At 44.1% G+C, this 26,173-nt stretch overlaps 2 protein-coding genes across 11 annotated transcripts in view; one reads left to right on the top strand and one right to left on the bottom strand.

Moving 5' to 3' along the window:
• Nucleotides 1-9,728, top strand: part of LOC311149250 (palladin-like) — a 47,229-nt gene extending 37,501 nt beyond the window's left edge. For 6 of the 10 annotated variants that reach the window (XM_084186346.1, XM_084186348.1, XM_084186347.1 and 3 more), the window contains 9 exons: nt 443-481; nt 1,776-1,997; nt 2,862-3,011; nt 3,473-3,561; nt 4,854-4,986; nt 6,200-6,407; nt 7,021-7,186; nt 7,379-7,512; nt 7,663-9,728. In XM_084186346.1, coding sequence (XP_084042472.1) covers nt 443-481; nt 1,776-1,997; nt 2,862-3,011; nt 3,473-3,561; nt 4,854-4,986; nt 6,200-6,407; nt 7,021-7,186; nt 7,379-7,512; nt 7,663-7,823 — 1,302 coding nt within the window. In that variant the 3' untranslated portion in view covers nt 7,824-9,728. The remainder of the gene's footprint in view (nt 1-442; nt 482-1,775; nt 1,998-2,861; nt 3,012-3,472; nt 3,562-4,853; nt 4,987-6,199; nt 6,408-7,020; nt 7,187-7,378; nt 7,513-7,662) is intronic. The other 4 variants (XM_084186350.1, XM_084186349.1, XM_084186345.1 and 1 more) reach the window with 1 other exon arrangement.
• Nucleotides 9,729-9,811: 83 nt separating this feature from the next.
• Nucleotides 9,812-21,525, bottom strand: LOC311148638 (carbonyl reductase family member 4-like). Its single transcript, XM_084185626.1, has 6 exons — nt 21,362-21,525; nt 13,761-13,914; nt 12,935-13,055; nt 12,629-12,765; nt 12,170-12,304; nt 9,812-11,907 (listed from the first exon to the last, which is right to left on the bottom strand). The coding sequence occupies exons 2-6, from the start codon at nt 13,903-13,905 to the stop codon at nt 11,729-11,731; spliced, it is 717 nt and encodes a 238-aa protein (XP_084041752.1). The 5' UTR covers nt 13,906-13,914; nt 21,362-21,525; the 3' UTR covers nt 9,812-11,728.
• Between the last annotated feature and the right edge of the window lie 4,648 nt (nt 21,526-26,173).

Here is a 26,173-nt window from a genome sequence, read left to right as displayed (position 1 = left end):
CCTCAGTGCAGAACACACACATAGTTGTTGTATTGACTAAAGTCAAGCCTCACTGCCAAGTTTGTCCTCTCATAGCTGCAGACAGTGGCGGTGGTCTTTAGTGGAAGTCAGGGCTGTTCTGTGCTACTGTGCTGTAGTGATGTTGGGCTCTGGCTGCCTGGAGGCCCATGGGACTGAGCCTGGTTCCCTGTCTGATAGAGATTGGCTCTGCATGGCTCTGGGCACTACTCTGCCTGAGAGGCTATGAGTTTGCCTGTCCCAATTCAGAGGATATGTGATGAAAATATGTGTTTTGTGGAAATGTGAAAATTGTATAAGACTTACAATGTTACACACTCTTTGTCATGAATGCTGGTAAGTACATACACACCATACACATACACACGTGACGTCGTACAGTAACACAGAGACAACACCTCACTGTTATTTTATCTCTTCGCAGGACTCCAGTTCATCTGATATAGAATCAGTCCCTCAAAAGGTTATTCAAGCCTCTTCTTCTCTCTCTCCTTCTCCTCCCCCGTCTTTATCTCTTTCCTTCTCTCCCTCTCTCTTTCTCACTCACTGTGTGTGGTCACTCCTCATGCTTAAGGCATTCAACAAAGCCACACTGATAATAATTATATTAGATGTGCTCACACACACTTTGACCGTAACAGGATCAGGATTGGGAACCTGGAAACTGATTAGGATAAAGACATACATTTGACAAAAAGCTCATGAAAAAAGTTAATTCATGGTTCTGTTAAGGTCATTGTGGTGGTTACATATCTTTTGACCACCTGTAGTCTTCTGTGTCAGACAATCACAGTTGCCCTCAGTTAGAGCTGACCCAATTACTGACATTTTATGAGAAGCATGGCCAAGGCTTTGTCCCTCTACATGTCCGTTACTTTTAATGTATATGTTAATTAATTGATTGTGTGTTGATTGGTCACTTTTGATGTGTTAATCAGATATCGGCGCCTGCATGAGCTTGTTTCCAACACCTCCCTGATATGAGATACTAAAATGAACATGGTCCACTGTCACCCATAGCTGTGTTTGTGTTACGTGTCACATGACCTATATACTTGTCTCTTGTTTGTGTACGTGCGTTAGCGAGAGAACAAGAAACAGAGAGAAACATAGAGAACAAGAATTCAAGGGAGGGGGAGAGAGAGAGAGGAAGAGAGAGAGAAACGTTTGAGAGAAGGAGGGGAGACAGGGATTGAGGGAGAGGCAGAGAAAGAGATTTACACTTTGGTGAGCGTTGGCAACAGACCCCAGTCCTCCCACTACCAAAGCTTTGCCTCCCCTTGAGATGTCATACTCCTTCAGCTGTGTCTTAGGCCTGTAATTATCAGTCAGTCAGTCAGTCAGTCAGTACACACTACTCTGCAGATGTTGCTTCTGCCTCAACAGGCTGGGCCAGGATGGTGAGAGATTGAGATTGAAGGAGACAGAAGGAGGAATTAAGAGAGAGAGAGAGGAAGACAGAAAACGGGGGAGGAATAGAGAGTTGATAGGGAATAGGAAGAAACTGGGTAAAGGCGAGCTGACGGGAAAAGGATCATCTTGGTTTTCTGTAACACATTGTGCTTGAATGAATGAAAGAATGGATAAATCAATTAATGCATGCATGAGTGACACAGAATGTTCTTGATGGAGTGTGCTTCTTGTTCATCAGATTTTTCTGTGATTCCTCTGTGATTTCAGGTTCTTCCTGTAATAGTGATGCTCCTTGAACTCCATCTCGCAGCGTTAACCCTGCTCCCTCTCTGTGTGCTCTGCAGGAGTACAAGGTGTCCAGCTTCGAGCAGCGCCTGATCAGTGAGATCGAGTTCCGTCTGGAGCGCTCTCCAGTGGAGGAGTCTGATGATGATGTGCAGCATGGTGAAGATACTACAGGCCAGGGGGTGGTGCCATTCTTCCACAGCAAGCTCAAACACTACAAGGTGTTTGAGGGCATGCCCGTCACTTTCTCCTGCAAGGTCATCGGAGACCCCAAGCCAAAGGTCAGAGGTCACACAGATCAGAGTGATCATGTGGAAATATAGCGGAATGATTCATCGTTAGACTCGCATACCAGGACACCGTATTCTAAATTTTTTTCTTGTATTTAATGTCAATATTATCACTGCTACGCTAGTTAGTTCTAGTGTATTGTTGTATGCTGAACCTATTTAATGTACTGCCATATTGTTGTGATAATTGGGAGTTGATGATGTGTGGTGTTGTTAGTAGGAGGTTGAGGTACATGTACAGTATGTTATAAGGGCGAGGCCTGCCGTGCTAACATCTGTGAGTCCACCACTGCTGGTAGCATCAGAGGGCCTCTGTAATGACTGGTTGATGACAGGCATCAGATGAATGGAAAAGATAAAGGAGGGAGGGAGGGAGGGAGGGAGGGCGGGAGGGAGGGAGGGAGGGGGAGTACAGTATAATATGATATAATTAAGCAATAATGGATGTGGTATATGGCCAATATACCACGGCTAAGGGCTGTTCTTATGTACGACGCAATGCGGAGTGCCTAGATACAGCCCTTAGCTGTGGTATATTGGCAATATATCACACACCCCTGAGGTGCCTTATTGATATTACTATATAAACTGGTTACCAACGTAATTAGAGCAGTCAAAATAAATGTTTTGTCATACCTGTGGTATACGGTCTGATATACCACAGCTTTCAGCCAATCAGCATTCAGGGCTTGAACCACCCAGTTTATAATAAAATAATATACCCCCCTTCCCTCCCTACTCCTATCCACTTCTATAGGTAATTGTGTCTATCCTTTCCCCTATAGATCTACTGGTTTAAGGATGGGAAGCAGATCATTGTGTAACTCTGTGTTGTGTATATCCTTTCCCCTATAGATCTACTGGTTTAAGGATGGGAAGCAGATCTCTAAGAGGAGTGAACACTACAGGATTAGCCGCGACGCTGACGGAACCTGCAACCTGCACACTGCCGCCACCTCATTGGACGATGACGGAAACTACACCATCATGGCTGGTAACCCTGAGGTGAGAACACCTGACCCACCCAACACACACACACAGGACCTAACTGATTCACACCCAATATAGAAAACTCTGCACAGACTTCCACACCAAGTCGTTTCACACCAAACTACTGTACACAAGGGACATACACATACTGTATCTATGGACACGCATACACACACATTATCAGGACCAAGCCGTTTGGCAGCCAGTGGTGCTGGGGCTGTTAGCGGTCATTAGTTCTAGAGAATAATAGCCATGGAGAAGATAAGGGTCTCCAGCCAGCAAGGGGAAGCAGGCGTTGAGTGAGACAGGAAATCACTAAAGCCTTCATGAGGGTCGAGAGTTCATGTACTGTTGCCTTTCTAACAGCCTGGCCAACTTTAACACATTGTACTTCCTCCCTGACGTGGGTTTTAGTTGAGTTTGAGTATGAACAGTCATAAACGTCGAACAAACATCTCTCTCTCTCTCTCCCTCAGGGGAGGGTGAGCTGTACTGGCAGGATGATGGTCCAGGCAGTGAACCAGAGAGGGAGGAGCCAGCGCTCTACACCTGGACATATTCGCAGGTACAGGAAGAACACAATACCTGACACAGAAGGAGAGGACAGACAAACGCTGTTGGCAATTATTCATATGCTTTGCTTACAGGTGTAGCATCTTAATTTGATCACTCTTTTGTTTATGAGAATTGCAGATGAGCGTTGTGATTTACATAAATTCACAGAAAACTCACATTAACACACATTATATTACCAGTATTGCACTTTTCATGTAGCCTACTTTTGGCCAACCTACCCAGCTAACAAAATTACGTTCCAGGACGTGACCACAAAGTTATTTTAGTCCCCACATAAGTCATGATAACGTTATTGTGAAACTTACAGACGATGTTCCAAAATGTATTTCTATCATTCAGATTGTAACGTTATATGAAGACAAACCATAGATCTAAATGTAACATTATGAAATGTTCCTAGGATATCTCAAAAGTAACATAATATTCAGAACCTTTCATGGACTACCAAGGAACATTTTTAATGTTCCCATGATGTCTGTATAGCGACCTGATATTTATAACCTCTATAATACTTATTAGAAATGTTATGAATGTGCCTATAATGTCCCAAACGGGCTATGACATTCAGTACCTCTGGAAGAATTAAGGGGAATGTTACAAATGTCTCAGTTACGTTCCTTGTTAGCTGGGTAACCACCGGTCAAGCAACATTATTGACTAAACGTTCATATTCACAATGATATTTACAATGATACCAGGTGTACGAATATCAATTCCAAGCTACCATGATTTACCTTTTAAAATAGTTATGTACATTATTGTTGATATTAATGTGTGTTAAATAAAAAAAAAATGTTGCTGACATTTTTATATGAGTTGAATAGTGTAGTGTGAGAGGGCGGAAACACTTGTTGGTTCTGCTCTTAGATTGATAGGTGTAATATTTGTTCTGTATAATACCTGTCCCACGTATAATAATACTCCCACACACAAACAAAGGAACGCACACACACACACGCATTACAGTAACCTGATCTGTACACTCCCAGATAAGGCCTTCATATATCTGAGTGAAGCGTTTAAAGATATCCATCCGTACCTCCCTCTCTCTTTATCTCTCTCCTTCTTACCCTCTCTCTTCCCTCGCTCCGCTCTGCACAGCTTGGGTGTATTTACGCTGTGTGGAGGGATGGTGATGTCATTGTTGTGATAGTGCAGGAGGACAGGGAACGCCTGGGGTCATGATCCACCATAGAGTGGGAGCTGGTAGTGGAAGCACTGGGTTCTGTTAGGAGTAAATCTCTTGCTCTGCCTCCCTCTCCCCCTCCCTCCCTCTCTTAGACCTAGGTCTCGGTCCAGAGACAGTGGTGATGAGAACGAGAACATCCAGGAGCGTCACTTCCGCCCCCACTTCCTGCAGGCGCCCGGTGATCTCATCGTTCAAGAGGGCAGGCTCTGCCGGATGGACTGCAAGGTGAGACCACGCCCCCTTAACACTGAACCCACCCCTCCTTGACCTCTTCAACTTACAGCCACACCTTTAGGATTCTACCATTATAGGTCTGTTGTTTATGGAGGACTGTGAGGTTTTTAATTACTGGAAGCAGTGCAGGTTCTAAGAATTCATAAAAGGAACATTCCAACTTTCCAAAATTAACCCTGGTGTTCAGCAAATAGTAAATCATAGAAAATGGAGGAAAGCAGATCCACCCTCTAATTCTGTGTGTGTCAGTGATGAGGAGTGTCTGTGGGGCTGAGAAAGGTGTCCTCCCCATTCATTCCATATTCTGGGGAAGAAATAACTGGGGGCTATATATTTAATCTCCTCTTTCATGATGAATGACTCAGAGCGCGAGAGGAGGAGAAATGCTGGTGTCATTTTCCTAGGATCACTCTCTCAACGATTATTTCTCTCTCCACACTCTCCTTCCCTTTTCTCTCTTGGTCACTAATCCTCCCTATGCAGCCAGCGTTAGTCAGAAACAGTTAGAAAACTATGTTACAAAACTGTAATAAAACCAAACAGTACCATACACGGATTTCACACGCTATAACAAGACTCTCTTTTTATACTTGTCAAAAAATAAACATAGTGAGTCTCCAATGTCTTGGGACTCTTAATGTCAATGATATTTATAAGCAATATTTATTTCCAAATCGTTTGTGGGTTTCCAAACTTTCCATGCCAATAATGTCTCAACTACAGGAAGTGTACTGCAGTCAGGCTGAACCATGTTGTTCAACCAAATATTACTCAATTCTACTTCCAGCACTCAATACAGTCAAGGCCGGATACACATGCACACACGCACAGACACACACACACACACACAAGCGTGCGTACTCATGCACACACACAGGTGGGCTCTACCGGTCAGACCTGAGGGAGGGGCAGGTGTGGGGTTTCATCAGGCGTGCAGCGGTGCTGAAAAGAGAGACAGGTCCTTTAACAGGCCAGGCAGTTCCCATGAGAAAACATGCAGGCGACTGGGAGACTCCAGACAAACAACAATAAAACATTGCTGCTCTCACTGCAGACAGAGTCACACCATAATACTGTACTCACAATGCAAATATTTACCAGCACATATACACTGCAGATATAGTGATTAAAATCATCACATCACTGTATAAATAACACAATGTGATGAATGAGTTATTGAGTGTTTGTTGTGTTCCCCCTCTAGGTCAGTGGCTTGCCCACACCAGACCTGATCTGGCAGTTGAATGGTCAGACCATCCGTCCTGACTCCGCCCACAAGATGCTAGTGCGGGAGAATGGCGTCCACTCATTGGTCATCGAGCCTGTGTCCAGCCGCGATGCAGGCATCTACACCTGCATCGCTAGCAACCGCGCCGGACAGAACTCCTTCAACATGGAACTCATTGTCGCAGGTAGACACCCATACAGTACATAGATGTATAAGCATAGACAGATTAACAACATTGTCACAGGAAATTAACCATAATCAGTGCTTGACTTGGACTGAAATAGGTTCCAGTACTCATTTTGGGTGCCGGTACTGTTTATATTTAAGTACAGGAGCTCCACAATACTTCTGAACTACTATTCTATAAGAGGAACAGTAGCTCAAGCAATAGAACATTTGAGGTGCCGGTACTCAGTTCCGGTGAGCTCCTGCCCAAGTCAAGCACTACCCATAATATTTTAATGTATTTTTAGATATAAGGGCCCTTTGTCTATTTTTAGTTGTTGATGCAAATAATGTAGTACTTAACACAATACGCGAGTGGCGCAGCGGTCTAAGGCACTGCATCTCAGTGTTTGAGGCGTCACTACAGTCCCCCTGGTTCGATTCCAGGCTGTATCACAACCGGCCGTGATTGGGAGTCCCATAGGGCGGCGCACAATTGTCCCGGTTTGGCCGGTGTAGGCCGTCATTGTAAATAAGAATTTGTTCTTAACTGACTTGCCTAGTTAAATAAAATAAAAAAATACAATAGTTTGATATACTATTGCCTGACCTGTGGTCTCTCTCGTCTCCAGCCAAAGAGATTCACAAGGCTCCTTCGTTCATCGAGAAGCTACAGAACACTGCCGTTGCCGAGGGTAACCCTGTACGTCTGGAGTGCCGTGTGTCGGCTGTTCCCTACCCACAAATCTTCTGGAAGAAAGAGAACGAGTCTTTCACTCACAACACAGACAGGATCAGGTAAGCCAGCTCTACCATTCACCGTCTATGGCTTGTAGTACGTAAATCCAATAACAATCAAATTAAGTAGTGTAGCAATATTATTGGTAAGCAGCCTCTTAAACTGGACCTGCAAATGATAAAGATATTGATGATCTGACAACAGTCAGTGAAACTTGGTCCTAAGGGAGTGTGTTGAACTCTGTTTCCCAGCATGCACCAGGACAACTGTGGCTACCTGTGTATGATCATCCAGCCGGCCATGAAGGAGGATGCTGGCTGGTACACCGTGTCGGCCAAAAATGACGCTGGCATCGTGTCCAGCACCGCACGACTCGACGTCCACAGTAAGTCCCCCAGACACAAATGTCTTTCTCTGTGTCCACACAAACCAACTGAATATTATTTACCCTCTAAACACACAGGACCAAATGTAAAAGGCAAAATCACTGTTATTGTCTCTGTACTCATCTCTTCCCCCTCTGTCCCATCCTCAGCTCAGTGGCAGCAGCCCAACACTCCCAAGCCTAAGAAGGTGCGTCCGTCTACGAGTCGCTACGCAGCACTGACAGAGAGAGGACTGGACGTGAAGGCAGCCTTCTTCCCTGACTCCAGCCCCCTGCAGCCAGGAGGCCTGGTGGAGAGTGATGACCTGTAGAGACCAGCGGGGTTCACACACCCCACTCAACCCCCTAATGCCTTAAAACTGACCCCAGTGCTACCAGCCCCCGTTCTCCCCAGACATATAGGGGTAAATGTAACCCCCTCCATCCGAGGTGTTTTACGACAATACCACAGATACTATTATGGAAGATGGATGACGGACAATGTGACACCCTATAATATCTCAGTGTCAATTAAACATGGATCCCAACTTAGGATCAGATGGTTCCATTTTATCAACCACATAAGCAGAGGAATCTACCCTGGGTGGCCATTGAAGTTTGTTTGCAACTCTGTGGTCCATTAAAAAAATATTGTTCACAAATTTCTGATAATGGGTGGTGGAACTGAAGAAGTCTTGAATGTTGGTAAATTAGTCCTGAAAGTAACACTGCCATAACCACACAAGGGGATCACCTCTTAAGTGCCTAAGATATCTCACATGAACTCTTTGTAAAAATGATATTTGAAGGTTTAAAGTTAAAGTTGAAAGTAGCGTTATTATGCATGTTACAATGGCACCATTTGTAATGCTCTATCTAAATTGATGCCTTACTTATGAAATACTCCCCCAACAAAGGCACCAAATTGTAGGGGCAGAGATAGGCTGAAATGGGACAGACTTTGGACGCAATGGATCTGCAATGGAAAGGTATGGTAAGTCCAACGCATCGGAGCAGCACGTCATGTTTCCCTGTACTGTTGAGAGATGAAGGAGACCGCAAAACACAATGTTTTTCTTTTATATGTTATCACAGCATTGTCTTGGTAATATAGCACAACATGGATATCAACAGTGTCTGGTTTTAGTTATTAATAGCACAATACCATAGATGTCAGCATTGTCAGGTTCAACATATAGCACAATTACCATAGAGTTCAAATGACCTTGAAAGTTCAAACTGTTTAGTGACTTTAGATTAGTTGTGAAAAAGAGAATGTTGGCTGAATGACTCGGACACCGTTGAGAGCTCTCACTGTTACCATGGTAACTTCAGTGATTGATTGATTGATAGAGAGGGCCATGACTGGCTAGGAGGTACTGGTGTGTGAAGGTTGACTGTAACGGGGACAGGATGAGGGGTTATCCTGGGCCAGGAGGCCCAGATTATCTGTCTCAGCCCAGTGACAACAGTCACTTAAACGCTTGTGAACTGTGTGATCCGTGAGTGGAAGTTGTCAAGGACAGAGAAAAGCAAGTTTTTTGGAATAGAATTCACTGTAGATGACAAAGATGTTAAAGAAGAAATGGACTATGTTGATGATGATGAAGATGATGATTAACATTTTGTTTATGACTGATTCTGGAGATCATTTATTTTCTTTGGTTTATTTCTGAAGTTTAAAATCCCCAACACAGACGCCAGGCAGTCCTAATAATGGCTTCAGTGGACAGAGCACACACACCACTGATTGGCTGCTTTATTTTTGTATGAGAACTTTCCCAAGAAACTTGATATAAATTATATTAGTGATTTTGTTTCTCAAATGTTCAATGACAAAACATAATCCTGTCTGTATTAAAATATCATACTTTTTGAAACAATATATATTGCCTTAAAAGATCACTTGGGCCTATTTCAATCACAATATCTGTCCATGTTTTTATGAGGCACTTATACCAAATGACTATTATTTTTGACAATTATAGCGAAGCTGTTAAGGGAAAAGATATGCACAGAATTGTATTGAAATAAGTAATTATATATTTTCTCTCACTACTGCGTTACCAAATACGCATCTTTTGCTGTATCTGTTCAGAGCATGTTTCATCCTGCGATTACTGTGATCACTCACACAAACCTATAGGACACCTTTTTGATTTCTATGCCTGTATATGGAATGTTCTCCTGATATTATGTTAGTTTATGAAAGATAATAAAAAATCAAAGTCTCTAGAGGTACCGTGTTTATGTTGAGTGAGGAGACAGTAGGAGACTCTGCTCAAATCAATTCCATACAAAAATGTACTCAGCAGTCATATTATCCATCACAGGGGAAATGCCATTCTTTATTGAGAATTCTTATCAGATTTTTACCTTGATCCCTGGTTTACATTGTCTCCCACCTGATCTTAGGTAAAATAATATCACCATTATTACAGTTCACATGAGACAGCAGCTGAGCGCAGATGCACCAGATTCATGAAGGCTTCTAATGACATGTAAATATATGTGACTGTTGAGCATCCTGGCGCTGTGTGTGTGAGGAAACTGGGCACCACACTCCAGTGAGGTGCAATGTCTCTCCACTGGAGGAAATAACAGATGAGATCACAGCATTTCAAATCTCCACACTGAGCATGACAGTCACTGACCCCATCCATTTGCACCACCGGTCCTGAGCTGTAACTGGACCCTCAAAACATTCCATGGGCTAAAAATATCCTCCCACCCCCCTAATCCCCTCCAGCTGTAGGCACTAGGCAGGCAGTCAGACCCCGTCCATACCCCTTCTCTGGGCCCCTCCAGGGCTCAGGGGGGCGGTGGTGGGGGCCTGCGCTGTGTCGCGGTCCCCCAGGGGAGTGGGAGAGTGAAACATGAGAGCTTTGGTCAGCATTAGCTGCCTCTAAGTCATGGAAAGAGTAATAGCTTTCAATCTGCTGATCAAAGTTAAGGCCTCAGGAGCGTGAAGGGCCAGACTGAGTCAGACACAGTGGAGTCAGTAGTGTTAGTCATGAAAAACTGTCACTCACATAAAGACACACCCCCTCTGAGCTATGTGGAGCAGTACCCTGTGACTCGGCACTGTGTACAGATAGGGACAACAGTATTACCTGAACCATACACACGTATACATATCTATGGCTCTGACTATTACAAGGTCAAGCCCACAGAGCTTACAAAGCCAATACAGCCAATCAATACATGTAGTGCATTGCCTCACATTCGAAGGTGAGTGAATCAGACAAAAGGTACACTTCAAAATCAGCTGCCAAGACATGAGCTCATGTATACTGAACAAAAATATAAATGCAACATGCAACAATTTCAAAGGTTTTACTCAGTTACAGTTCATATGAGGAAATCGGTCAATTTAAATAAATTCATTAGGCCCTAATCTATGGATTTCACATGACTGGGAATACAGATATGCATCTGTTGGTCACAGATAACTTTTTAAAAAATGGGCCTCAGGATCTCGTCACGGTATTTTTGTGCATTCATATTGCAATTGTGTTCATTGTCTGTAGCTTATGCCTGCCCATAACATAACCCCACCGCCACCATGGGCCACTCTGTTCACAACAGCAAACCGCTTGCCCACACAACAAATTCTTTAAAACGACGTTGGAGGCGGCTTATGATAGAGAAATGAACATTCAATTCTATGGTAACAGCTCTGGTGAACATTCCTACAATCAGCATGCCAATTGCACACTCCCTCAAAACATGAGACATCTGTGGCATTGCGTTGTGTGACAAAACTGCACATTTTAGAGTGACCTATTATTGTCCCCAGCACAAGGTGCAACTGTGTAATGATCCTGCTGTTTAATCAGCTTCTTGATATGCCACACCTGTCAGGTGGATGGATTATCTTGGCAAAGGAGAAATGCTCACTAACAGAGATGTAAACTAATTTGTGAACAAAATGTGAGAGAAATACGATTTTTGTGCATATGGAACATTTCTGGGATCTCAGCTCGTGAAACATGGGACAAACACTTTACATGTTGCGTTTATATTTTTGTTCAGTATAGATAAAAAGCAGATATTTATCCCTTTCCTATGCATGAACCCAGCTCATCTTTAGCTTAAACACACATATACTGGAAAACCAGAACTCTCCATTGTAATTCACATCCGAGAGACAGGCTGAGAGTCTCTTAACCACCCAGCTGACAGTGTTAGGATGTATAGTGGGTACTAGGTGTATACAGAGGGGTCGAGGGCCTCCCTACATGGCCAGCTGCAGCCCTCCGTCCACCACCAGCACCTGTCCTGTGATGTAGGGAGACTCCAGGAGGAAAAGAGCAGCCTTGGCCACCTCCTCAGGCTCCCCAAACCTCCCCAGGGGGATGGTCCGCACCCCCTCCCCTTCTCTCAGCCCCACTGTCATGTCTGTCCGAATTAAACCTAGAGGAGAAAAGTTAAGGGAGGGACAGCATCAGGATAAAACTGAATTCGAGCTGAGAGGACAGTGGAAACCAGTATCCTAGGTACAGTACAAGTCTGTTTCTATTTTAGCATGATAATGACGAAGGAGATGGCTGAAGCATAAACAGGAAGACAAAGGCTAGGACAAGACATGAGTTGAGAGAAGTTGAGGAGAATAAGCAGACAGCAGATGAAAGAGAGAGAGGAGCAGTAAAGAAAGGAGGAAGAGACAGTTCTATACCTGGAGCCAGCAGGTTAACTCTGACACTGCGTGAGGCCACCTCCTTGGCCAGGGAGCGAGTGAAGCCCTCCAGACCTGCTTTACTGGCGCTGTACACACACTGACCTGCGTTCCCCTTCAACCCCACCACAGAGCCTGCAGTACACACAGATCACAACCATGAACACAGCGATTGGGCTATTTCAAGGTAAAGTGAAGTGAGATTATGTTTATTCCCTGGACCACAACCACCACCTTGTGGCCAAACGGCAACATTGAATCCATCTGGTATCTCAGCACCCTTAGCAGAGTTACCAATAACCAGATGTATCCGGTTTTCAGGGATACAGCTAATTCAACCTAGCTTCCTTTTCCGCTGAAAACCGGATGTGGGAACTCCACTCAGGCGTTTCTTCTACGCCTGCTATGTTAGGTTAGTACCTCAGTAGTGTGAAGGGGCTGGACATACAGTAACAGTACCTATGTTGACAATGGCCCCTCCCTGGGTGTGGAGCATGCTCCGTAGCGCTGCCTTGCAGGTCAACATGCTCCCCAGTAGGTTGGTATGAAGCAGAGCCACCATGTCCTCTGGCCTGGTCCTCAGCAACAGACCATCCCTGAACACACACACAAAGACAGGAAGGTGCACACACACACAGCAGATGGATTAATTATTTTTCAAACACATGCAAGCTCACCTGCTTAGGACTATCATGGGAGTTCTGAAGGTATGAAACTAACCTGTATGAGTACTGATTCATGCACAAGTATTTCACACGCACACACCTGTTGATACCAGCTGCATTGACCAGGTATGAGATGTTTCCACAGGTCTTCTGGATCATCTCAAATGTCTTCTGAACTTCCTCTCCTTTGGAGACGTCACACCTAAAGGCCATATGGTCAGCTAGAAAATTAGAGATTGGTTAAACATAAGGTAAGCAGAAAACTACAACTTTAGGCCTAATAAACAACAGAAGTCAATGTGGCACTAGCCTAATCATCTGGTTAGAATAGGGGTTCCCAAACTTTTTTGTCCCGTGACCCCATTTTGATATTTAAAAAATGTGCAACCCCACTCCACCATGTAAAAATAAGTTATGTAATAAACAGCCAATGTTTACTTTTTTATTTGGGGCTATGACAGTCTATTACAAATCAGTCTGACAGTACTTTTCACAGCATTTAAATCTGAAGGAAGTATGGTTTGAAGTGACAGAAGTGACGGAAGTTCAGAAGATCATCAGTCAATAATTTTGTATGAGCTTCTGTGTAGGAAAGAACATCAACATTGATGTTATTGTCCCCCCAGTCTGATTGAATGCCTGGTCCTGTCCTCTCTGTGTTCCTGAGAGTCTTATCTTTCAGTGATGGGGTCACTATATTTTGTAGCTTAAATGGATCAAAAGATAGTAACACATTTGTAGGAAGAAAACAGAAACCGCTCTGTTTATTACAACCGCATCTAGCGGCCCAATTATCTTGCGACACAATTTCAAATTAGGCAACCCCACATGCGGTCACAACCCCTTGTTTGGGAAACATTTGGAAAATGTGAACAGCAGAGCCCAACTAAGAGGTGCATGACACCCCTGCAGGTATAATACTGTACCTCCAGCGAGGGACAACACAGTGGCATTAGCAGCATCCTGGTTCCTGGACACCACAGCAACCCTGCAGCCTCTCTCTGCCAGCAGCCTTGATACAGCCCTGCCAATGCCCCTGGAGCCCCCACACACCACACAAAGCCTGGACATGCCCCTCCCCTGCAGGAGAGACCACAACATACCACAGAGCAAAGTCAAATATGAGATGACATTCGCATTTGGCTTCAGGGTCAGTCTGGTTAACGTCTACTGAACCCCTTCCTTAAAGCTAGAATCCTTAGTTGCTAAATCCATTTGTGGACTTATAAATTAATGATATACAGTGGATTCGGAAAGTATTCAGACCACTTCCCCTTTTCCACATTTTGATACGTTACAGCCTTATTCTAAAATGGATTAAATAAAAACATTTCCTCATCAAACTACACACAATACCCCATAATGACAAGCAAAAACAGGTTTTTAGATTTTTTTGCAAATGTATTAAAAATAGAAAACAGAAATATCTTATTTACATAAGTATTCAGACCCTTTGCTATGAGACTCGAAATTGAGCTCAGGTGCATCCTCTTTCCATTGATCATCCTTGAGATGTTTCTACAACTTGACTGGAGTCCACCTGTGGTAAATGCAATTGATTGGACATGACTTAGAACCTTCCAGAAGCACAACCATCTCTGCAGTACTCCACCAATCAGGCCTTTATGGTAGAGTGGCCAGACGGAAGCCACTCCTCAGTAAAAGGCACATGACAGCCCGCTTGGAGTTTGCCAAAAGGCACCTAAAGGACTCCCAGAACAAAAGAAACAAGATTCTCTGGTCTGATGAAACCAAGATTGAACTCTTTGGCCTGAATGCCAATCGTCACGTCTGGAGGAAACCTGCCACTATCCCTACGGTGAAGCATGGGGGTGACAGCATCATGCTGTGGAGATGTTTTTCAGCGGCAGGGACTGGGAGACTAGTCATGATCGATGGAAAGATGAACGGAGCAAATTATAGAGAGATCCTTGATGAAAACCTGCTACAGAGCGCTCAGGACCACAGACTGGGGCGAAGGTTCACCTTCCAACAGGACAACGACCCTAAGCACACAGCCAAGACAACGCAGGAGTGGCTTCGGGACAAGTCTCTGAAAATCCTTGAGTGACCCAGCCAGAGGCCGGACTTGAACCCAATTGAACATCTTTGGAGACTCCAGAAAATAGCTGTGGAGCGACACTCCCCATCCAACCTGAAAGAGCTTGAGAGGATCTCAAATCAAATCAAATCAAATTGTATTGGTCACATGCGCCGAATACAACAGGTGCAGACATTACAGTGAAATGCTTACTTACAGCCCTTAACCAACAGTGCATTTATTTTAAACAAAAAAAGTAAGAATAAAACAACAACAAAAAAAGTGTTGAGAAAAAAAGAGCAGAAGTAAAATAAAGTGACAGTAGGGAGGCTATATATACAGGGGGGTACCGTTGCAGAGTCAATGTGCGGGGGCACCGGCTAGTTGAGGTAGTTGAGGTAATATGTACATGTGGGTAGAGTTAAAGTGACTATGCATAAATACTTAACAGAGTAGCAGCAGCGTAAAAAGGATGGGGTGGGGGGGCAGTGCAAATAGTCCGGGTAGCCATGATTAGCTGTTCAGGAGTCTTATGGCTTGGGGGTAGAAGCTGTTGAGAAGTCTTTTGGACCTAGACTTGGCACTCCGGTACCGCTTGCCGTGCGGTAGCAGAGAGAACAGTCTATGACTAGGGTGGCTGGAGTCTTTGACAATTTTGAGGGCCTTCCTCTGACACCGCCTGGTATAGAGGTCCTGGATGGCAGGAAGCTTTGCCCCAGTGATGTACTGGGCCGTACGCACTACCCTCTGTAGTGTCTTGCGGTCAGAGGCCAAGCAGTTGCCATACCAGGCGGTGATGCAACCAGTCAGGATGCTCTCGATGGTGCAGCTGTAGAATTTTTTGAGGATCTGAGGACCCATGCCAAATCTTTTTAGTCTCCTGAGGGGGAATAGGCTTTGTCGTGCCCTCTTCACGACTGTCTTGGTGTGTTTGGACCATGATAGTTCGTTGGTGATGTGGACACCAAGGAACTTGAAGCTCTCAACCTGTTCCACTACAGCCCCGTCGATGAGAATGGGGGCGTGCTCAGTCCTCTTTTTTTTCCTGTAGTCCACAATCATCTCCTTTGTCTTGGTCACGTTGAGGGAGAGGTTGTTGTCCTGGCACCACACGGCCAGATCTCTGACCTCCTCCCTATAGGCTGTCTCATCGTTGTCGGTGATCAGGCCTACCACTGTTGTGTCGTCGGCAAACTTAATGATGGTGTTGGAGTCGTGCCTGGCCATGCAGTCATGGGTGAACAGAGAGTACAGGAGGGGACTGAGCACGCACCCCTGAGGGGCCCCCGTGTTGAGGATCAGTGTGGCAGATGTGTTGTTACCTACCCTTACCACCTGGGGGCGGCCCGTCAGGAAGTCCAGGATCCAGTTGCAGAGGGAGGTGTTTAGTCCCAGGATCCTTAGCTTAGTGATGAGCTTAGAGGGCACTATGGTGTTGAATGCTGAGCTGTAGTCAATGAATAGCATTCTCACGTAGGTGTTCCTCTTGTCCAGGTGGGAAAGGGCAGTGTGGAGTGCGATAGAGATTGCATCATCTGTGGATCTGTTGGGGCGGTATGCAAATTGGAGTGGGTCTAGGGTTTCTGGGATTATGCTGTTGATGTGAGCCATGACCAGTCTTTCAAAGCACTTCATGGCTACAGACGTCAGTGCTACGGGTCGGTAGTCATTTAGGCAGGTTATCTTAGAGTTCTTGGGCACGGGGACTATGGTGGTCTGCTTGAAACATGTTGGTATTACAGACTCAGTCAGGGACATGTTGAAAATGTCAGTGAAGACACTTGCCAGTTGGTCAGCACATGCTCGGAGTACACGTCCTGGTAATTCGTCTGGCCCTGCGGCCTTGTGAATGTTGACCTGCTTAAAAGTCTTACTCACATCGGCTACGGAGAGCGTGATCACATTGTCATCCGGAACAGCTGGTGCTCTCATGCATGCTTCAGTGTTGCTTGCCTCGAAGCGAGCATAGAAGTGGTTTAGCTCGTCTGGTAGGCTTGTGTCACTGGGCAGCTCGCGGCTGTGCTTCCCTTTGTAGTCTGTAATAGTTTTCAAGCCCTGCCACATCCGACGAGCGTCAGAGCCAGTGTAGTATGATTCAATCTTAGACCTGTATTGACTCTTTGCCTGTTTGATGGTTCGTCGGAGGTCATAGCGGGATTTCTTATAAGCGTCCGGGTTAGAGTCCCGTTCCTTGAAAGCGGCAGCTCTACCCTTTAGCTCAGTGCGGATGTTTCCTGTAATCCATGGCTTCTGGTTGGGGTATGTACGTACGGTCACTGTGGGGACGACATCATCAATGCACTTATTGATGAAGCCAGTGACTGATGTGGTGTACTCCTCAATGCTGTCTGAAGAATCCCGGAACATGTTCCAGTCTGTGCTAGCAAAACAGTCCTGTAGCTTAGCATCTGCGTCATCTGCGGATCTGCAGAGAAGAATGGGAGAAACTCCCCAAATACAGGTGTGCCAAGCTTGTAGCTGTGAGAATGTGATTTGAAGGAGTCAGGCGTAGGAGGGTAAATCACCGAATACAGAGTTTATTCCATAGGACACAGTTACGCTGGATAGCGTCAACAGCACAGGGTGTAATACAGGCGCACTGGAACACAATACAGGCACATGGGGAGAAATAACCCCGGCAATACAAAGTACGGTAGCTCAACCAAGCTACACTCATCTTCACATAAAACAATCACCCACAAGGACAAGGGGAACACTTATACACGGACTAATGAGGGGATATGAACCAGGTGTGTGTAATTGACAAGACAAGACAAATGGAATGATGATATATGGAGTGGCAGTGGCTAGTAAGCTGGTGACGACGAATGCCGAAACCTGCCCCAACAAGGAGGGGAGGCAGCCTCGGCGGAAGTCGTGACAGTAGCGTCATACCCAAGAAGACTCAAGGCTGTAATCGCTGCCAAAGGTGCTTCAACAAAGTACTGAGTAAAGGGTCTAAATACTTATATAAATGTAATATTTCAGTGTTTAAAAGGCAAAGATTTCTAAAAAATGTTTCTGCTTTGTCATTATGGGGTAAAAAACTATTTAATCAATTTTAGAATAAGGCTGTAACGTAACAAAATGTGGAAAAAGTCAACGGGTCTGAATACTTTCCGAATACATTGTATATGGCACAGCTGTCAATATTTTGGTCCTTAAATTAAACTGGTAAACTTTTTTATTCAGGAACATTTTCTTTAACCAATTTTGGTCTTTAATGAAGGGCCGACAGACAAGTTCCTTACATTCTCCACCTTCCACTTTCCTCTTCCATTTTTGAGGTAATGCTGCAGGTTGGTTGTAATTTTGGGCGTTGAGTGTTGAGGTGGATCGACTGAAGTTGACGATCCCCGGTGTCTGTGATGCACGCCGTTTGGTGCAACGCAGACCCGGTAGCGAGTGCAAGACTGAGGAGACCCTGTCTGTCCTTTGCCAGATAAAGTCATACTAGGGTATATACAGTGCCTTCGGAAAGTATTCAGACCTCTTGACTTTTTCCACATTTTGTTAGGTTACAGCCTTATTTTCAATTTACTAAATAGTTGTTTTCCTCATCAATCTACACACAATACCCCAAAATGACAAAGCAAAAACCGTTTTTTAGAAATGTTTGCTAATTTATACAAAAATAAAAACTGAAATATCACATTTACATAAGTATTTAGACCCTTTACTCAGTAATTTGTTGAATCACCTTTGGCAGCGATTACAGCCTTGAGTCTTCTTGGGTATGACACTACAAACTTGGCACACCTGTATTTAGGGAGTTTCTCCCATTCTTCTCTGCAGATCCTCTCAAGCTCTGTCTGGTTGGATGGGGAGCGTTGCTGCACAGCTATTTTCTGGTCTCTCTGTAGATGTTCGATCGGGTTCAAGTCCGGGCTCTGGCTGGGCCACTCAAGGACATTCAGAGACTTGTTCCGAAGCCACTCCTGCGTTGTCTTGGCTGTGTGCTTAGGGTCGTTGTCCTGTTGGAAGGTGAACCTTCGCCCCAGTCTGAGGTCCTGAGCGCTCTGGAGCAGGTTTTCATCAAGGATCTCTCTGTACTTTGCTCCGTTCATCTTTGCCTCGATCCTGACTAGTCTCCCTGTCGCTGAAAAACATCCCCACCGCATGATGCTGCCACCACCATACATCACCGTAGGGTTGGTGCCAGGTTTCCTCCAGACGTGACGCTTGGCATTCAGGCCAAAGAGTTCAATCTTGGTTTCATCAGACCAGATAATCTTGTTTCTCATGGTCAGAGTCTTTAGGTGCCTTTTGGCAAACTCCAAGCGGACTGGGATGTGCCTTTTACTGAAGAGTGGCTTCCGTCAGGCCACTCTACCATAAAGGCCTGATTGGTGAAGTGCTGCAGAGATGGTTGTCCTTCTGGAAGGTTCTCCCATCTCCACAGTGGAACTCTAGAGTTCTGTCAGAGTGACCATCGGGTTCTTGGTCACCTACCTGACCCAGGCCCTTCTCCCCCGATTGCTCAGTTTGGCCGGGCGGCCAGCTCTAGGGAGAGTCTTGGTGGTTCCAAACCTCTTCCATTTAAGAATGATGGAGGCCACTGTGTTCTTGGGGACCTTCAATGATGCAGACATTTTTTGGTACCCTTCCCCAGATCTGTGCATCGACACAATCCTGTCTCGGAGCTCTACGGACAATTCCTTCGACCTCATTGCTTGGTTTTTGCTCTGACGCACTGTCAACTGTGGGACCTTATATAGACAGGTGTGTGCCTTTCCAAATAATGTCCAATCAATTGAATTTACCACAGGTGGACTCCAATCAAGTTGTATAAACATATCAAGGATGACCAATGGAAATAGGATGCGCCTGAGCTCAATTCCAAGTCTCATAGCAAAGGGTCTGAATACTTATGTAAATAAGGTATTTCTAAAAACCTGTTTTCACTTTGTCATTATGGGGTATTGTGTGTAGATTGCTGAGGATTTAGATTTATTTAATCCATTTTAGAATAAGGCTGTAATGTAACAAAATGTGGAAAAAGTCAAGGGCTCTGAATACTTTCCGAAGGCACTGTATGTTATCCCGTAAGAGCTTTATTTCCAAACCCACTACGGTGTTTCAGGTGACAAGTTTATGGTCATGTTGCAGCAGTATGTAGGACGGAGATTCCGAGGTGTGAGAAGTGTGTAGGAGGACATGGGACAAAGGAGTGTGTAGTTTTGATAGAAAAAGTGGAGTGTTTCAATTGTGAGAGTGGCCATGTTGCTGGGGATCAGAAATGTCCTTTGCGAGTGAGACAGGTTGACGTTTCCAGGGTGAGAGCAGTGCAGAAAGTGTCATGCTGAGGCAGTGAGGAAAGTAGAGGATGGTGGGAAAAGGGTGAGGAAGCCTGAGAGGATCCCTGTGAGTAGTAGGCATGTACAGAGTACCCCAAACAGCTTGTGCTTTAGTAAGGTTGTCATCTTGGCATTTATTGCTATGGTCATGAATTGTGCCGCTCAGATGGAAAGGAAATCCAAGAAGATGTCATTTTCTAGTAGCAGCAGCAGATACATTTTTGGGAGTCAGAGATTTTAGTGCAGAAGAGAAGTGTTTTCAGAGAGAAGTGGAGAAGAGAGATTTTAGTGCAGAAGATAAGTGTTTTCAGCCTCCCAGGCTGACAACCGGGTGTAGGATCTGTTAGGGCCAAATTAGCGTGAAGGGGTGGTGGTGTGTGTTGGGGATAGTAGTATATACAGTGAGCTCCAAAAGTATTGGGACAGTGGCACATTTTTTGTTGTTTTGGCTCTGTACTCCAGCACTTTGGATTGTAAATGATACAATGACTATGAGGTTAAAGTGCAGACTGTCAGCTTTAATTTGAGGATATTTTCACCAATATCGGGTGAACAGCACTTTTTGTACATAGTCCCCCAATTTAAGGGGACCAAAAGTATCGGGACAAATTCACTTATATGTGTATTAAAGTAGTGATATTTATGCCTCTAACTTTCTCACTCATCATTATTCACAATTAATTTAGGATTATCCGTAATCATGGTAGCATCCACATTAATGTAGAAGTGTTTAGAAACATATTATATTCTTATTTACATTAAAAGTGACTCCAAAATGACACAATACCCTCACGTTAAAGCTGACAGTCTGCACTTTAATCTCATAGTCACTGTATTATTTCAAATCCAAAGTGCAGAGCCAAAACAACAAAACCTTTGTCACAACTTCCGTTTAAGAACAGAATGGAACAGAACTCAAAAGCGTTTGGAGTAAACGGTTTCTGTTTTTTGCAACAGAACTGGCCTAATGAATACACCCTTGGCCTTGTCAAAACAACAACACGGCTGGGCCATAGACCCACAGATAGAACAATGGTTTAGTTATACAAATCTTTGATAGACCAGCTAGCTAGTAACATTATTCTGGACAGAGCATGCAACTGTCCGTGTGGCTGTCAGTTGATTTCAAAGCTAAGTTAGCTAGCTATGCTAGAAAGATAATTTGAAAGTATTCTGGGGCAAAACTCACGTTTTCACGCAACTCTGTTGTCGTTCAAGATGGATAACAAGTTCGCATTTCCCTCCATATAATTCTTATCGTTTGACTATCCGTGTCCTTGCACAAAAATATGTGCAAACGTTAGTTTATCATTGACACAGTACACACACGGAGGTCGCCATTTTTTCTGTTGTGCGTTTATTAATTCGACCACATGGGGAAGCAAGAGACACGCATACATCTCACAGCTCGTGCCATGGCCCCTGACCACTGAGTAAGGCTATGCCCCTCACAGGTAGCTGGACCCACAGACATACCACACCACAGCCTGTCCACACTTTAGAATTGATTATCAAACCTAGGCTAGGTTTAGGGTTAGAGTTACAGTTAGGTTTGAACCGGGAATAATAAGATCATTAGGTGGGTGCTTACATTTGTCATATTTCACACGTACAACTGTATGTGTGAATCGGAAATTCGTTTTTAGCATATCCCACTACCCCTGTGACAACCTCAGAGAGTGGGGTCAGAGCCATGGATCAGCCATTATTGACAGCGACCCTTGAGCAATGGTTGTAGTTGAGGTTAGGATTGGAACAGGGATGTGGACATTCAGATTCAGATTCAGAAAACTTTAATGTCCTCAGAGAGGCAATTCATTTTGCAGCAGTCATAAAACATATCACATATAGAAATTAAAAATAAATAGCAAAGGATATTTACAAGCAAATAGGAAGGGTAAGTGCAGTTTCATAGTACAAGTGCTAAGTTCAATTAGTCCAACATTTTGTTAAGTTGCAGAATTGCATTAAGAATCAAAACATTTTTTTAAACCTTCTGTAGTCTGTACCTGCAGCCAGAGGGTAGGAGCTGGAATTCGGAGTGGAGTGGATGGGAAGAGTCAACCGTTATTTTATTCGCCTAGGTTAGGGTTAGAGTTAAGGTTAGGTTTCAACCAGGATGTGGACATGAGGTTAGGGTAAGTGTTGTGGTTAAGGTTGGGGTTGAACCAGATGTGTACATGAACCTAGGGTTTGGGTAGGGGTAAGGGCTGAGCCTTATGTTCAACACCTAGCTCAACTCTTACCCTCACCGGCTCACCCTAAACCTAGCTTCCTGTTCACATCCTGGTTCAACCCTAACCCAAGCCTCAACCACAACCCGAACACAAGCTTCATGTCCACACCCCAGCTCTACCAATGATCTACAGTTGAAGTCGGAAGTTTACATACATCTTAGCCAAATACATTTAAACTCAGTTTTTCACAATTCCTGACATGTAATCCTAGTAAAAATTCCCTGTTTTAGGTCAGTTAGGATCACCACTTTATTTTAAGAATGTGAAATGTCAGAATAATAGTAGAGAGAATGATTTATTACAGCTTTTATTTCTTTCATCACATTCCCAGTGGGTCAGAAGTATTTCAATTATTATTTGGTAGCATTGCCTTTACATTTTTTAACTTGGGTCAAACGTGTCGGGTAGCCTTCCACAAGCTTCCCACAATGAGTTGGGTGAATTTTGGCCAATTCCTCCTGACAGAGCTGGTGTAACTGAGTCAGGTTTGTAGGCCTCCTTGCTCGCACACGCTTTTTCAGTTCTGCCCACACATTTTCTATAGATTGAGGTCAGGGCTTTGTGATGGCCACTCCAATACCTTGACTTTGTTGTCCTTAAGCCATTTTGCCACAACCTTGGAAGTATGCTTGGGGTCATTGTCCATTTGGAAGACCCATTTGCGACCAAGCTTTAACTTCCTGACTGATGTCTTGAGATGTTGCTTCAATATATACACATAATTTTCCTTCCTCATGATGCCATCTATTTTGTGAAGTGCACCAGTCCCTCCTACAGCAAAGCACCCCCACAGCATGATGCTGCCACCCCCGTGCTTCACGGTTGGGATGGTGTTTTTCGGCTTGCAAGCAACCCCCTTTTTCCTCCAAACATAACGATGGTCATTATGGCCAAACAGTTCTATTTTTGTTTCATCAGACCAGAGGACATTTCTCCAAAATGTATGATCTTTGTCCCCATGTGCAGTTGCAAACCGTAGTCTGGCTTTTTTATGGCGGTTTTGGAGCAGTGGCTTCTTCCTTGCTGAATGGCCTTTCAGGTTATCTCTAGGAGACAGAACACGTCTCCTTCCTGAGCGGTATGACGGCTGCGTGGTCCCATCGTGTTTATACTTGCGTACTATTGTTTGTACAGATGAACGTGGTACCTTCAGGCGTTTGGAAATTGCTCCCAAGGATGAACCAGACTTGTGGAGGTCTACTATTTTTTTCTGAGGTCTTGGCTGATTTCTTTTGATTTTCCCATGATGTCAAGCAAAGAGGCACTGAGTTTGAAGGTAGGCCTTGAAATACATCCACAGGTACACCTCCAATTGACTCAAATGATGTCAATTAACCTATCAGAAGCTTCGAAAGCCATGACATCATTATCTGGAATTTTCCAAGCTGTTTAAAGGCACAGTCAACTTAGTGTATGTAAACTTCTGACCCACTGGAATTGTGATACAGTGAATTATAAGTGAAATAATCTGTCTGTAAACAATTGTTGGAAAAATGACTTGTGTCATGCACAAAGTAGATGTCCTAACCGACTTGCCAAAACTATAGTTTGTTAACAAGAAATTTGTGGAGTGGTTGAAAAACGAGTTTTAATGACTCCAACCTAAGTGTATGTGAACTTCTGACTTCAACTGTATATATACACTAGATGACCATTGTAAAACATTGTTTGGAACCTATAGAAATGAATGTATTAATGTGTACATTTGTTTTTGCCACGTTTATTCTATTACAGACACCTTAATGCATACCTTTGTTTTTTTTAATCCTTAAAGTATACTTTTTTAGAACATTATAATGTTACTGTCCACACTACAACAACAAAAATACTTAAATACATGTAATTTTGTCCTTGAAACCTTTCATTCAAACACTGTAGAATTCCATTCATTCATACAGAGGACTGCTTCTTCTGGGAAGTGCCAATATGGCCGACCGGTGGCTTCAAAGCCTCTCATTAGCAAAAACATAGCATCAGTAATCCAGTGTTTATATACATTATTGAACCCTACCCTCAACTACAACCCTAACCCTAATCTTGGTCTAACCGTAACTTTGGCCTATAGTACTTTTATCCTACTTTTCTCTTTGGACCCATAAGATACTGGATGTTGGCTCCGCCTGCCTCTACCTTTGACCCAAGGTCCAGAAGCCCAGCTCAATGTAACCACTGGGGACCAGTGGAAAAACAATGGTCAAACACAGCTGGAGGGTTTTAATCATTTGAAAGTTCTTCAGGATTTATTTGCTGTCCTCAGTGACTTGGTTCCAGCAGAGGAGCGGGTAAATCACATGCTGACATTTGACCCCTGTCTTATGAGTTACGCCCTCAGATGGAAAAACACAGAAGATGTTGTAAGAAAATACAAAGCACATCTCCCCACTCACAAGAAAAACTGTTGAGCAACATTTGGTGTTGCTTGTAGTTTTTAGGTGTTGACTGAAGGAGACAGTTTGTGTGCTGTGGGTGTATGTGTCTGTGTGTGTGTGTGTGTGTGTGTGTGTGTGTGTGTGACACAAGGCTTAATTTGTATTCAGATCATCATCCTGAACATCAGGACCTCATTTTCCTCCTTCACACTCCTGTGGTCTAATGACGCCTGCCAACATAGACACATGTTCTGCTCTCTTCCTCACAACACACACACACACACACACACACACACACACACACACACACACACACACACACGCACACTTTCTCTTTCTATTCAACCAACTCAGATAAATGTACTCTATTTCTTGCTTGCATACACTCACATGAATATTATGCTCCAGAGTCTGAGACCAATCCATAAACAATTTATAACTCTTGGTCACACCTTACACATATTTACACTGCCTCCCTCACACATACACTACCGTTCAAAAGTTTGGGGTCACTTAGAAATTTCCTTGTTTTCCATGAAAACATACATGAAATTAGTTTGAATAGGAAATATAGCAAAATGCAAAGGAAATGTAGTCATTGACAAGGTTAGAAATAATGATTTTTAATAGAAATAATAATTGTGTCCTTCAAACTTTGCTTTCGTCAAAGAATCCTCCATTTGCAGCAATTACAGCCTTGCAGACCATTGGCATTCTAGTTGTCAATTTGTTGAAGTAATCTGAAGACATTTCACCCCATGCTTCCTGAAGCACCTCCCACAAGTTGGATTGGCTTGATGGGCACTTCTTACGTACCATACGGTCAAGCTGCTCCCACAACAACTCAATAGGGTTGAGATCCGGTGACTGTGCTGGCCACTTCATTATAAACAGAGTACCAGCTGACTGCTTCTTCCCTAAATAGTTATTGCATAGTTTGGAGCTGTGCTTTGGGTCATTGTCCTGTTGTAGGAGGAAATTGGCTCCAATCAAGTGCCGTCCACAGGGTATGGCATGGCGTTGCAAAATGGAGTGATAGCCTTCCTTCTTCAAGATCCCTTTTACCCTGTACAAATCTCCCACTTTACCACCACCAAAGCACCCCCAGACCATCACATTGCCTCCACCATGCTTGACAGATGGCATCAAGCACTCCTCCAGCATCTTTTCATTTGGTCTGCGTCTCACAAATGTTATTCTTTATGATCCGAACACCTCAAACACTTTTTTCCAATCTTCCTCTGTCCAGTGTCTGTGTTCTTTTGCCCATCTTTTCTTTTTATTGGCCAGTCTGAGATATGCCTCTTCACTGTTGCGGGTGTTTTGCGGGTACTATTTAATGAAGCTGCCAGTTGAGGACCTGTGAGGCGTCTGTTTCTCAAACTAGACACTCTA

This window comes from Coregonus lavaretus (assembly GCF_964263955.1).
Source record: "Coregonus lavaretus genome assembly, chromosome: 21".
Taxonomy (NCBI): domain Eukaryota; kingdom Metazoa; phylum Chordata; class Actinopteri; order Salmoniformes; family Salmonidae; genus Coregonus; species Coregonus lavaretus.
This window is presented reverse-complemented; position numbering and strand designations above follow the sequence as displayed.